General features: G+C 37.7%; 1 protein-coding gene across 1 annotated transcript in view; it reads left to right on the top strand.

The window, feature by feature from the left end:
* The window catches only part of Caprin1 (cell cycle associated protein 1), a 37,414-nt gene that overhangs the window by 7,018 nt on the left and 16,382 nt on the right, over window positions 1–14,014 (top strand). Inside the window, exons 3-7 of the mRNA XM_052725673.1 lie at window positions 7,493–7,555; window positions 7,664–7,750; window positions 11,633–11,871; window positions 11,959–12,041; window positions 13,107–13,244. Coding sequence (XP_052581633.1) covers window positions 7,493–7,555; window positions 7,664–7,750; window positions 11,633–11,871; window positions 11,959–12,041; window positions 13,107–13,244 — 610 coding nt within the window. The remainder of the gene's footprint in view (window positions 1–7,492; window positions 7,556–7,663; window positions 7,751–11,632; window positions 11,872–11,958; window positions 12,042–13,106; window positions 13,245–14,014) is intronic.

Genomic DNA, 14,014 nt, shown 5'->3' with positions numbered 1-14,014 from the left:
CATATGCCTTTAATTCCAGTGCTTCTGAGGCAGAGGTAGGTAGAGCTCTGAGTTCAAGGCTACCCTGGTCTGCATAGTGAGCTCTAGAACATTCAGGGCTTCATAGTCCTAGTCTCAAAAAGCAAAATAACTCCCAAAGATGAAAAGTCTAGTATGCAAGAAAATAGCTTTTCTTTGTTGTTAGACTTTTATTAATGTTAAGTTGCTGAGCTTTGTAAATTTGTCCATATAAGGGGTGTGAACATAAGCAATGTCAGGTATTGGGGCATTATTGTAATTAAATCAGACATCAAAAATTTTAAATGGAGTTTATTTGTATGTGTGCACACCCGTACTCTAGAGCACACATATCACAGTGTGCTCGTGGAGGTCGCAGAACAACTTCTGGGGGTGGTTTTCTTTCCCTGTGAGGGTCCTGTGATGGAACTCAGGGTTAGTTTTGGTGGCATGTGCCTTTACTGACTCAGCCATTTTCCAGATCTTTGCAAATGATTTCATATAGTCAGGGCTGGTCTCATTTGCAGTGTAGAAGAATGACCTTGAATTTTTGCCCCTCTTGCTGTCTCTGTTTCAAGTGCTTGGGATACAGGTATGTACCACATGCCCAGTTGAAATTAAACTCTTAAAAACCTTTAAGTGTTCTTTATCTTGGTAGGCTCGGGTATTTATTTATTTGCCAGTCTCAATCTTGAAATGTAAACCAGGAACATTTGAGGAGCAGATGACAACTTTTCATCTCAGTTCTTAGGTTCCGGCAACTGGGTGTCTTAGTAATTGATGTCAGTCCTCTGTACACAGTGGGCATACCGTTAAGGAGTGAGAGGTGAAACAAGCAAAATTCAGCCCAAAGTTACCTGGCTTCAGCTTGCTTTTCCCACCAGCTATGCCAGTGCTCTTACCAGAGTACGTGTAGAAAAGGATGGGAGACAGACTTGCCTGGGTAGAGTTCAAAATTCATGCTTATCTGGGTAGGAGAATTAGATTAGTGTTAAGAGCACTGGCTACTTACTATTCCAGAGGACTGGGCTCAATTCCTAGCACCTATGTGGCAGATCACAACTGTAACTCCAGTTCCAGAGGCTCTGACACTCTCATACAGACATACTTGCAGGCAAAACACCAATGAATACAAAATAAAAAGAAATGAAGTTTCTTAAAATTCATAATTCCTGAGGAAAGGGTAAGGTGTGATTATTGATCAGGCCGCTAAAGACTGTTTCCTTTAGCCTTGTTACTTGTTACTTGGGACCTTCTTTGTATACTGCTCTTGGTTCTTCACCTTAAGGTTTTTGTTTATTGAGACAGTTTCTCTGTGTAGCCCTGGCTGTCCTAGAACTAGCTCTGTAGACCAGGCTGGCTGGCCTCAAACTCACAAAGGTCTGCTTTGCCTCTGCCTGCCAAGTGCTGGGATTAAAGATGTGTGACACCACTGCCCAGCCATCTAAAGTTTTTTAAAGTTGGTTAACTTATTGAAGATAAAGATCATTAGCAAACCATTCTGCTGTTCCTCCACACATTATATCTGCCTGCCAAGTGCTAGGATTAAAGATGTGTGACACCACTGCCCAGCCATCTAAAGTTTTTTAAAGTTGATTACCTTATTGAAGGTAAAGATCATTAGTAAACCATTCTGCTGTTCCTCCACACATTATATGTGCTAAATAGGACTGTTTCATACTTTGACTAAATCATTACCTAGAAATATTTGCATCATCATTAACAAAACCCTTAAAATTGAAGGGAAAAATTCATTAAACTAGATTAATCCATGAGTGGAAAACACTTATTTACTTGCATTGATTTTTTTTTTTTTTTAGAAAACTAGGTTTCTCTGTAGTTTTTTGGTGCTTGTCCTGGATCTTGCTCTGTAGACCAGGTTGGCCTTGAACAGAGATCTGCCTGGCTCTGCCTCCTTGAGTGCTGGGATTAATGGTGTGTGCCACTGCCGTCCAGCTTTTCTTTCTTTTTTTAAAGTGAGCTTGAATTTTTTTTGTTTTTGTTTTTGTTTTTGTTTTTTCGAGACAGGGTTTCTCTGTGTAGCTTTGCACCTTTCCTGGAACTCACTTGGTAGCCCAGGCTGGCCTCGAACTCGTGAGCTTGAATTTTTATTTTCAGGTGGGCAGGATTGATGAGTAGACAATTAGAAAATTTTGGTAAGCAGGATTTTGTCAGTAGTTTTAGTACGGAGGGCAAAAGTAACTCTTGGCATTAGAACCATTGTGAATTATTAGACAATGCATTCCTTATGGTATTCTTATTCCAACATAGAAATTAAAAATCCTTGCTGCACGTAGTGGTGGTGCACATGGATGGGTCTTTGAGTCTGAGGCCAGCCTGCTGCTGTGTTCTTCAGTTGAAGATTTGTCTTTTGAGTAGCTCTGTGAAACAAAGCAACTAATAGTTCTAAGCCCTTAAAAAACCCCAACACAAACGTGTGATCATTATTTTTTTCAATTTTCAACTTTTAACTTCTTTTAGGATCGAACTCAGGGCCTTTGACACACCAGGCAAAAGCACACTTAAGCTTCAGTGTGCTTCATCTCTAGCCCCAAAGTTCAGATTTTGTAAGAGTGATCAAAGGAGATGGTGTTGGAACTCTGACAGTACATTCTCTTTTTTCTTTCTTTCTTTCTTTTTTTTTTTTTTAACCACCAGTGTCAGTTGCTTCCATTTCTGCATGGAGAGTGAGTAAGAGTTGTACAGGATTATCTTTTTAAATTGTGAAGTAAAACTTTTTGTATATATAACCTGTTTGAAAAAAAATAGAATGAGATTAGATAACATCTAATACATACCAAGAAATACCTTCCTCTTATACTCTTAATACTTTTTTGTTTAGGGCAGACTAATGCTACACGAACAGGCCTTCAGCATTTGAAGAGAACTGTTACAGATCTTCTGAGTTGTACGTGTTTTCTCCACTATTCTCTGAAAAACTGACAGTTTTTGCTGCTTTTATGAATTTTACCAGCTACTAATTCTCAGTGGAGAGTGACTAGGATGTAACTACCTATTGCTTAGACAGTCAGAAGTGGCATGTGTCTAGGTGATATGTGGGGAATGGAGGCATTAGTAACTTGAAATAATATCTGGAGAAGTCACTAATGAATATGGAAAGTTAAAAGGAAGAGAAGTCTTTTCCTTTCTGTGTCTGGATTTATGGGGTTTTAAAAGTATTACTAGATTTATTTGGCTTGGGAACATAAAATATAGTTAGGTGCCCTTTTATTTTAGGCTTTACTTTAAAGGAATCTGTGTTAGGTTAGGGTCTCATTAGTTAAGAACAGGAGTTACCTGGTTTTTCCTGGGACTGGTTATAACTGAGTAATTTTAATATTTTTGGAGTTTCACATCTGGGTTTCTTTGAAAATGCATAATTAAAAATGTTTTCTTGCTGGGCAGTGGTGGTGCATGCCTTTAATCCCAGCACTTGGGAGGCAAGAGCCAGGAGGATCTCTGTGAGTTCGAGGCCAGCCTGGTCTACAGAGGGAGATCCAGGACAGGTACCAAAACTACATAGAGAAACCCTGTCTTGGGGGGGAAAATGTTTTCTTTGGAGTGACTCAGCAATTAAGAGCATGTGTTGCTCCTGCAGAGGAACCGTGTTCAATTTCCAGGGTATGCATGGTGGCTCGCTACCATTCGTAATTCTTATTCTACCAGTTCCCGGGGAGCTGAGTCCCTCTTCTGACCTCATTGCACCAGGTCTGCATATGGTGTACATGCATACATGCATACAAAACACTCATAAGAAAAAACAGATAAGTTTTAAAAAATTAAAGATCGTTTCTTTAGTGGTAATTGTTGATTATAATAGAAAAGTTTGGGAGTACATCTGTCACAGATAACCTCTGTCAGTAAAGGGGCTTTGAAGGTGATATAGAACTCTGGGAAGGATGGAAGTTGAAGATGCACAGCTGCTCATCATAATCTCAGGGAGAAAAGGGAGCAACAGTAGAGGCAAAGGCAGAAGTGAAATAGAGTACCTGGAATGCAGTGATCTAAAAGATGTTGAGGGAGACGTGATTTTTCTGGGGTTTATTATGGCAAGTTATTTTACCTCTGTCTTTTAGTTTACAATTAGGTGAAGTATGATTGATAACAGTGCCTCACTGATAAGGTTAGCTAGCTATCCAATAGTTAAGTCAGAATTTCACATAGTACTGCTGGCATTTGAGAGAACAAGGAAACTAGACTTAGAAAGCGGCAGACTAACATTTGGTGCAGTTATTTCTCTAACGTGGCTAAAGTCTTCCACTTTTGAATATAGTCAGACTTCTATTGCATGGTTTCTTTTAAAAGATTCGTTATTTTGGGAAATGCTCTGGTTTTTATCTTCCTCATATGGTACTATCAATGAACATTTTAATACGTTTCACGATATGTAGTAGTTGGGAAAAAAAAAAAACCCTAACTTGAATTTTACAATTGGTGTTTCAAGACATGAAGGGCAGATTAGTGCTAATTAATATTGTGGTAGGCTTTCTTATGAAGATACATACCTTTTTATGCTGTGAGTATAGTTCTGTTTTGCAGGGAAGAAAGGATTTCCCCGTTTTGTGCTTAGGATGACCAGTTGTTTTTAGTCACTGTTAGATGGCCATGTTCTGGAGGCAGGAAAGAACAATTCTGTCTCCTGCCTTTTATCTTTGCCCCCTTGTTTTATGTTTGACTTGGTAGTATAACCAGTCCGCCTACATTTATTTACTTACTTTATAATGTGAAATTTAAACCCCAATGGATAAATTTCTAGTTGAACTTAATTTGAATTGGAAGTAAAAAATCAGAGCGCACGTCTTAAGATAATGTCATTTGTTTCTAGTCTGTTTAAAGATAAGGTGACTGGTGGTGTTGGGCAGTGGGAGAACTGCACCGCTTTCCTTCACTAAAGGCTGCTTAGCAGTTAACTTTACTAGCATGGCAAGCTATTTTTATTCTGTGAAATAGCAGTAGGCTGTTGAGGCTTTCTGTCTAGTACAAATTTTTGAATTCATTACTGAATTAAATCATAAACCGCTTTTAACTGCTGGGGCTTTAGTTTATGACCAGGATTTAACAGAAGCACTACTTCTCAGAAGGTGGTAATTCAATGAGTAAGCTTTCCGTGGTTATGATAAAATACCTGAAAAAAAAATCAACTTGGAGAGAGACAGATTTACCTGTCTTCATCTGAATGCAGAAACACAGTATGGAACAAAGATTCTTGGGAAGCAGAAAAGAGGAAGGGACTGGGGACAAGACACTAACCTATCTAGATCAATTCATTGGTGAGAATTAATTAATACCATCTAGTCACTTCCACAAATCTTGTCTCAGAACACTCCTGCATTGGGATCAAGGCGTGTGCCTTGGAGAGGAATTTCAGGTGCAAATATTTTTTGTTTGTTTGTCTTCCATCCTCCCTTTTTTGTTTTCAAAATCCTAATGATTTTTTGAAACCACACTGACTCCATTATTCCATGTCCACTTCAGATGCTGTTGAGATCTCACTTCTCCCATGGTACTGGTTCTGGTACATATGGATCATAAGTCCATTTGGGGAAAACTCATTTATAGAGGTTCATTAATACTGTATCCTGAGATTTTAACTTTCCATCAAAACTACACTTCATATGGTCAAGGGTATCAGGTGCAAATCTTAACAAGTATTCAGGTCATGAGTGGATTTTTTTTTCTTACCCAGTAGTTGCTGGGTAAGATTATAAGTTGGTCTAGAAACCAAATCAACTTTTTTGAAGTGTTTATAGTTGAACCTTTAAGCAACTTGTTTCTATAAATTAAAATTTCTGGGCTCTACTGGACTTACTGTTACAAGGGAATTACTGTGTGTTTGGCCTATATGGGTCTCAAACTTAGCTATGCACAGTATCACAAAGGGCATGATAAAATGCAGATTGCTGGAACCCAGTGTCAAGATTTTGTGTTTGTAAGTTTCCCTGCCTGATGTTGCTGGTTTGAGGGCTATGCTTCAGAAATCACTGACTTAGAACAACAGAAGCTTTGCTTTGTAGAGATTTGGTTGTATGTAATAGTGAACAGAGTTCCTTTCTCGTTCATCTTTCCATGCTGGTAAAATTTTATGTCTTAGCAGTGATTCTTTATTATATATGCTGATAAGATAACTAGTCCCTTGGGGTTACTTTTATATCTAAATGTAGAAAGTATTACAGTTACAAAATGACCCATGCAATGCTAAGAAGAAACTATTACAGTGGCTTCATTTGTTTTACTAAGAAAAAAATACATATTTTATTTTAATTTAGTAATTTGAGGAATTTGTGACCAAAGAACTGTGGTCTGCCTTTTGAAAACCTCATGGAGGTTCTTGAGATTGTGTGTAGCTTATGCACCTCTTCCCTCACAGTGAATACATTGTTGTATGTAGCAGTCCTCTTTAAAACTGGTGGCTCTCAAGGTAATATGGTTTGGGCAATTCCCAGCACCCACATGGAGGCACACAACTTCTGTAACTCCAGTCCTAGGGGATTGATGCCCTCCACTGGCCCCTGTGAGTACTGCATAGACACATAGAGACAATACACCCAGGCATAAAATACAAGTAAAAATGAAAAAAAGTGTAAGAGAAAAAGAAGAAATTATTGTCAAGGAACTGGATGTGATTATACTTATTTGAAATACTTTTCCCTTTAAGTTAGATTTCTGTTTATCCTAGTTCTTAACAGTAGTTGATTGACTTGCTGACACTGTTTCATTGTCTGATTCTTGTGAGGGGGAGTCTTTAAAGCCTAAGCCTGGGAAATCTTTTAAGTTTCCTGTTTTTTTTTTTTCCAGACAGGGTCTCTTTTTGTAGCTTTGACTGTCCTAGAACTGACTGTGTAGACCAGGATGACCTCAGGCTCAGAGATCCTCCTGCTTCCCAATTGCTAGGACTAAAGGCATGTGAAACTATGCCTGGCTAAGTTTTCATCTTTACATAAAAAGATAATATCAAGTGACAGGGTTATTAAAACCCTATTCAATTTCATAGAAGCAGCACAATGGTTACAGTGTATGGACTGTAGCTGAAATGGTAGCTTCATGTTATTTAAGGTAAAATAGAGCAAATACACGTCTGAATTCATTCAGGAAAATAAACTTTATACCATCTATTTACCATGAATGCGTTGAAGGCTGGAAGGACAGACAGAAGCACAGAATTTTAGCTTATATGTCCAGTATGCACAGTTGAGTAGAAAAGTATCTTAACCATCCCATGACCCTCATGTCTGAGTGATGATGGCATCTGTTTTGTAGTACCAAAGTAAGCAGTATTTTGTTGACTTATGTACTAGTATTTGATGTCTGTGATTCAGCAATGGTCAATATTTAAATTTATTTCTTAGTTTACTGTTAAACTTTAGTTAGATGAATATAATTAAGCTGTAGTATATCTGAAAATTAAGACAAAATTTGAAGTAGGCTTTGAATATTGGTTAGGTTTTCTCATGTTGGCATGGTTAAACTGAATTTATTCTTTCTTTCTTTGATGTAGGGTAAACTTGATGACTACCAGGAACGGATGAACAAAGGAGAAAGGCTCAATCAAGATCAGCTGGTAAAGATGTCCATGTCTTATTCAGTAAAGGCTCAGTGCTCAGTATTTTAAAGGAAAATTCTGTGCTTGTGTTTCTAGTAAAAACGGGTTCTGTTTTTGTCGTTTTAGGATGCTGTATCTAAGTACCAGGAAGTTACAAATAATTTGGAGTTTGCAAAGGAATTACAGAGGAGTTTCATGGCATTAAGTCAAGATGTAAGTAAAAGATAATGTATAAAATACTAAAAATGAAGTTAATGGAAGCTTGGTTATTTGGGGTTAGTCCCTTCACTACTGTTGATAAGCCCTCTGCCAGATGTGGAGATTGGATTCAGTTATATCCTATATATTTGCCAATTTTGTGTAACCGGAAACACTTTTTGAAAAGGACTGAGTTAAAGATAGGATAAGCATAATTACATGGAAGATCTCAGCTGCTTTAAAGTTGATTTTCCATATATTCCTTTAATTCTATACAGACATATATTCATTTCATCAGTGTCCTTAGTGACAGACTGATACATTTACTGCTCTTAGCTCTTGATCCAACAGAAGGGCAAGTTTTCCCTAAATACCTGTTCATATGACAAAAGCCTTTGGTAATAGAACAAAAAATAAATACAAACAAAGTTAAATTTTTTGAGACTGAGGAACATTCTGAATGAATGTCAGCTTATTTGAGGAATGGCTAATAATATGGGAATATTTGGGGCATGAAATTGTGAAATTTGAAGAAAAAGTGTAGAATTGGAAATCATTAAATGAAGTCACTCAAGCTCAGAAAGACAAATATACAGCATGTTCTTTCTCATGAGTGGACTTTAACTTATAGTTGTAATATATATATATGTATTTATGTAGGAGTGAGTGGGTTCTGGTAGAGACCAGGAGACTGTGATAGGTCCCATAAGGAGTTTTAAAGAAAGGCTCTAAGGAAGTGTTTTGGGAAGGGTAATAGAACATGTGACATGAAAATAGAAAGGTGGAGGAATAATGGGGATTGGAAGAATGCAAGCAGGGGTAGGGGCCAACTATGGAGGGGAGAGACAGATGTGAGGGAGGATCAGTCAAAACTAAGTATGAATGAAAAATACCAGAAAGAAACCTGTTATTTTGTGTGCTAATTAAAAAATAATACACATGGGAAATACCAGGTTAGTTTTCATTTGGTAAATGAAAAGTCTTCTACATAATGAGAGACAATTCTCACATGATTTAGGAGACTTCAGAGCTCAGATTACTTATTCAGGAATGAGATTCACCTTGGTTGAGTCCTGATTGCCTCTTTTTTTTTTTTTAAAGTAATTGTATGACTTTGGCCAAGTTATTTAATTTTGTTGTTCCTATATTAAAAGTTTCACAGAAAAATAGAGCTAGTAGTGTGGAAGCAGAGAAGAGACAGACAGACAGACAAGGCCATCTCAACACCTCAGTTTTCTAATCTATAAAATAGTAATGTACCCTTTTTATAAAACTCCTTATAAGTGTGTGATACATAATATATTCCAAGCACTCAGTGTTATTGTCATATTTTATAATTGAGTACAGAGGTATATTTTAGTAATTTGCCTAAAAAGAAAAGATAATTGAATTTTTTTGGGGGGGCGCGTGTTTCAAGACAGATTTCTCTGTGTAGCCCTGGCTGTCCTGGAGCTTGCTCTGTAGACCAGGCTGGCTTCGAACTACAGAGATCCGCTTGCCTCTGCCTCCTGAGTGCTGGGATTAAAGGCGTACGCCACCACTGACTGGTGATAATTGAATTTTTTAACCAATGCCTTAGTTTGTTTTATGCCCGTCTTAGTCATTGTTCTTTTGCTATAAAGACACCATGACCAAGCACCTCTTAATCAAAGAAAGCATTTAATTGCGGACTTGATTTCAGTTATAGGGGTTTAGTCTATTATCATGCTGGTACATGGGCAGACATGGTGCTGGAAAAGTATCTGAGAGCTCTACATCTGTATCCATAGAGGGAGATAGAAAACTGGGCCTGGCTTGGGCTTTTGAAACCTTAAAGCCCACCTCCAGTGACACTTCCTCCAGTAAGGCCACACCTACTCCAATAAGACCATACTCCCTAATCGTCAAATATTGCCACTCCCTGATGATTAAGCATTCAAATATATGAGCCTGTGGGGGCCATTCTTATTCAAACCACAGTGCTTTTTTAATAGAATATCAAAGATTGGGCAGTCTGTAAAGAATAAAAATAATATTTCTCAGTTTGAGACACTGGAATCCCAAGATTTGCAAGATATTGACATCTCGTGAGGTCCTTAGAATTGTGTATCACAAGACAAAAGAGGGAAGAAAAAGAGTGTGATCTTAACTTTCATAGCCTTTTTCATGCCAACATTTACCAGTTCATCAGGGTGGTGTTCTTAGGACCGAAGTAATTGGTCAAATACTACCTCTCAGCATTTGAACTTAGGTCTTTACATTTCGAACACATGAATACAGGGTGTAGGGGTTACAAAGAAACTGTAGTAACTAAGTGGAAGATACTATACTTGTTTAGGTCAGAACTTTAAGCTCGATGTACCATTTTTCTCCCTGACCCTTCTTTTTCTAAACATAGTTTATTTTTAAAAAGATGCTATGCAGTTAATTTACTCTGATCCTTTGATACAGCTTTTTACAATTATTAGACTATGTTTTTTATTTTGTATCTGCAAAGAGTAGCATTAGTCTCTCTCATCTATCTTTTCTTGCTCACACTTGCCCTACTTGAGTTTATATTTCATCAACATTATTATTATAAAAGAAACCTTTGGGCTAGGGAGCTGAGTTGGTAAAGGGAGGACCTGAGTTAGATCCCAAGAACCCGTGTACAGGCCAGGCATGCTAGTACTTGCTTCTAATCTCAGAACACGGAAAGTGAAGACAGGCAGATGATCCCTGAGGCCTGCTATCCAGCCAGCCTATCCTACTTGGTGAGCGGCACCAGGCCAGAGAGAGACCCTATTTTAAAACAAACAAAGTGGATGGCACCTCAGAAGGGAGGCCTGAGTTCTTCTGGCCTCCAGGAGTGTGTGTGTATATGTGTGTGTATGTGCATGTGTTTACACATGTGTACATACATATGCACACTTGGACAGTTATTTCTTTAGGGTGTTTTTTTCTTTTTTTCACATTCCTACTTCTCTTCCTGTTTTCTGCCTCCAGCTACCTTTGAAAGACCTTCCTCATTTAAACTGCTCCCAACATTGAAAAGCTCATCCATTTCAATAGACGGCATTTTCACCTTGTAAGCTTACTTGCCCATCCTAACTTGCATCTTATATACATATACTGTATATTTACTTTTCATTTATTGCTGTGATAACATTTATTTCCTTTGCTGCCAATATAAATTATCTTGTTATTGCAATCTTCATTATTCTTACATTCTTCTCTTTTAAGTTTTAAAATTTTTTTAAAAAAATTATGTTTTATGAGTATTTTGCTTGTTAAATATATCTGTACCATATGTGTGCAGTAAGTATCTTTGGAGACCAGAAGAGTGCTCAGATCCCCTGGAACTGGAGTGAGTGGTGGTTGTGTGATCTATGGGTGCTGGGAATCGAACCTGGGTCCTCTAGAAGAGTAGCTGGTGCTCTTTGACCCCCTCCAAGCCAACTTTGCAATCCTCAAATTATAGGTCTGTATGTATATCTCTGTTTTGTTTTTTCCCCGTGTCAGTTCATTTAGTGACGCTTGAGATGGTAGGGAAGAGTGAAGGAAAACAGTGCCGTGACTCTTGAAAGAACTTTACCTTTCTCTATCCCTAAGCTGATACTAAACATGATAGAGAGGAGAGAAATACTTGACTTTGATGCAGTCCTTTATCCTTTCAAGGGAAGGACGGGGGAAGTGAAAAAAAAATACTTCATACTTTATCTAACTTATACAGTATATTTTTCTCTGTCAGTATTTTTTTCCCCAGTTCATAAAGACTGAATTTTATTTACTGCTTTTCAAATACTGAAATTCATTTCTCATACCATCAATGATTGTTTGCAGCAAGGAGGAAGTGGTGGATTTTTGGATTGTTCTTACAAGATAGTAGAAGGTATTTAAGTTGGAATTCTGATGTCTCATGTTTATGTTCTTTGGCAGATTCAGAAAACAATAAAGAAGACAGCTCGTCGGGAACAGCTTATGAGAGAAGAAGCAGAACAGAAGCGCTTAAAAACTGTTCTTGAGTTACAGTATATATTGGATAAGCTGGGAGATGATGAAGTGAGAGCTGATCTGAAACAAGGTTTGAACGGAGTGCCAATACTGTCTGAAGAGGAGCTGTCCTTATTAGATGAATTCTACAAGTTAGTGGACCCCGAGCGGGACATGAGTTTAAGGTATAGTGGGATCTGGTAACAGAATCTTAGAGGTGTTGCTCTATTTGACAATTGGAAGGTGTTTAATGTGTTCTTTGTTATTACAAGGTTAAATGAGCAGTATGAGCATGCCTCCATTCACTTGTGGGACTTGCTGGAAGGGAAAGAAAAGCCTGTATGTGGAACAACCTGTGAGTATTAGATAATTCTGATTGTGTAGCTAGGAATCTTTAAATTTTTCTATTTAATATTGAAGACATTTTACTAGTGTATGAGTAACAATTTACATTTAGGGGGTTTTTTTGCGCTCATTTTTTTTTTTTTAGCATGCTTCAGTGACATCCTTTGTTTCTTGTATTCGACACCTTTCATTGGGCAAGATTTGTAAATTGCTTTTCTTCTGCCATTAAATGCTTCCCTTCTAGATATTTAACATCTATGTTAGCTCTTGCTCAGTTATACCAGGAAAGCTTTAGTAGTCTCACCTTGACTAGGTCCAAATCTGTTACTTTACATCATGGAATTTTGTCATTTTTATGTTTTGATGACCCATTAGATTATAAAATTAGTGTGCACTGGGTGTGGTTCTTATGCCTTTAATCCTAGCACTTGGGAGGCAGAGGCAGGCGGATTCCTGTGAGTTCGAGGACAGCCTGGTTTACAAAGCAAGTTCCAGGACAACCAGGGCTACACAGAGGAAACCCTGTCTTGAACTCCCCTTCCCCCCCCAAAAAAAATAAAAGATTGATTTTTAATTGTGTGCGTGTGTGTCTGTATAGTATGCATGTAAGTTCAGGTTTCTGAGGTGGTTATAAGAGAGCGTGAGATCCCTTGGTTTTGACATTTAGATGTTTGTGAACCAACCCATGTTAAATGTAGGTTCTTTGCAAGAGCAGCAAGTAAGTACTCTTTCTTAATCTCTGAGCCATTTCTCCAGTGCCAAGAACATGCCTAACACACACACACACACACACACACACACACACACACACACACACACACACACACACACACACACAGTATGTGCTACAGAAATGCTTATTGGATGAATAATCTCAGCTTTATTCCCTCTTTACTTGATTACTTAATAATGTAAGTAGGCTCCTGTTTCCTTTCTATCATGCTGTAATTTATGTATTTGTGTGTGTTTTACTAACAGATGATAATTTTTCTTGCTATTTTGTAGAATATTAAGTATTTCTTTTCAAATCTGGTATTGTCAGAAAATAACACTGTAATCTTTTTTTTTTTTTAAGATAAAGCCCTAAAGGAAATTGTTGAGCGTGTTTTTCAGTCAAACTACTTTGACAGCACTCACAACCACCAGAATGGGCTGTGTGAGGAGGAAGAGGCAGCCTCGGCACCTACAGTGGAAGACCAGGTAGCTGAAGCTGGTGAGTACTTGGGAAGATAGTTTTAGTATTGGTTCTGGCCTTAACTTTCCATTTCCTTTGATATAGGTTTATAAAATACATATAGATATAGGTTTATAAAATACATATAGATATATGGTTATATCTATACTTAGATTTTAAAATGTGCTTGGAGCATGGCAAGATACATTTAGTAATCTGATGTATTCAGTGACCATCATTTGTCTTACAGGCCTTGATCACAGTTAAACCTACTTGGTATTGTTGGACGAGGAGTATGGATTAGGGGCAGCTGTAAGGATTTTCAGATAGATTTTTGTCTGATTTGTACAGTTTTTTTCTTTTTACCATACCAACATAAAATATAATGTGAATTTTAAGAAGGAGGGGTAGAGAAAGTGTAGAACTCATGGTCTTGAACTAAACAGCAAGGGATTCTTTGCAGTTTGTGTTTAGCATCTTAATGAAACACTAGTGTGGCTAGATAATCTGAGTACTTTCATGGTAATTCTTAAGTTGATGAGTAATATACTACAAAATTTTTGGAGTAGTTTAAAGCATGAGTTCAGAATTTGATTGCTTGAGGTAAAAACATACTTGAACACCAGCTATCTAACTTGGGGTAATTACTGAATACTCCAAGTTGCCATTTACCAGGTTGTGCAGTGTGTGAGGGGTGAGAACAGTAAGGCACATGGTAAACACTCTCCAAGTGCTATTAGGTCTAACCAGAAGGGAAGACTGCTGATTGGTGGAATATAGGTGAGATGGACTTTTTGTCTTTCTGATTT

This window comes from Peromyscus californicus, unplaced genomic scaffold (assembly GCF_007827085.1).
Source record: "Peromyscus californicus insignis strain IS unplaced genomic scaffold, ASM782708v3 Scaffold_7__1_contigs__length_154581171, whole genome shotgun sequence".
Taxonomy (NCBI): Eukaryota; Metazoa; Chordata; class Mammalia; order Rodentia; family Cricetidae; genus Peromyscus; species Peromyscus californicus.
This window is presented reverse-complemented; position numbering and strand designations above follow the sequence as displayed.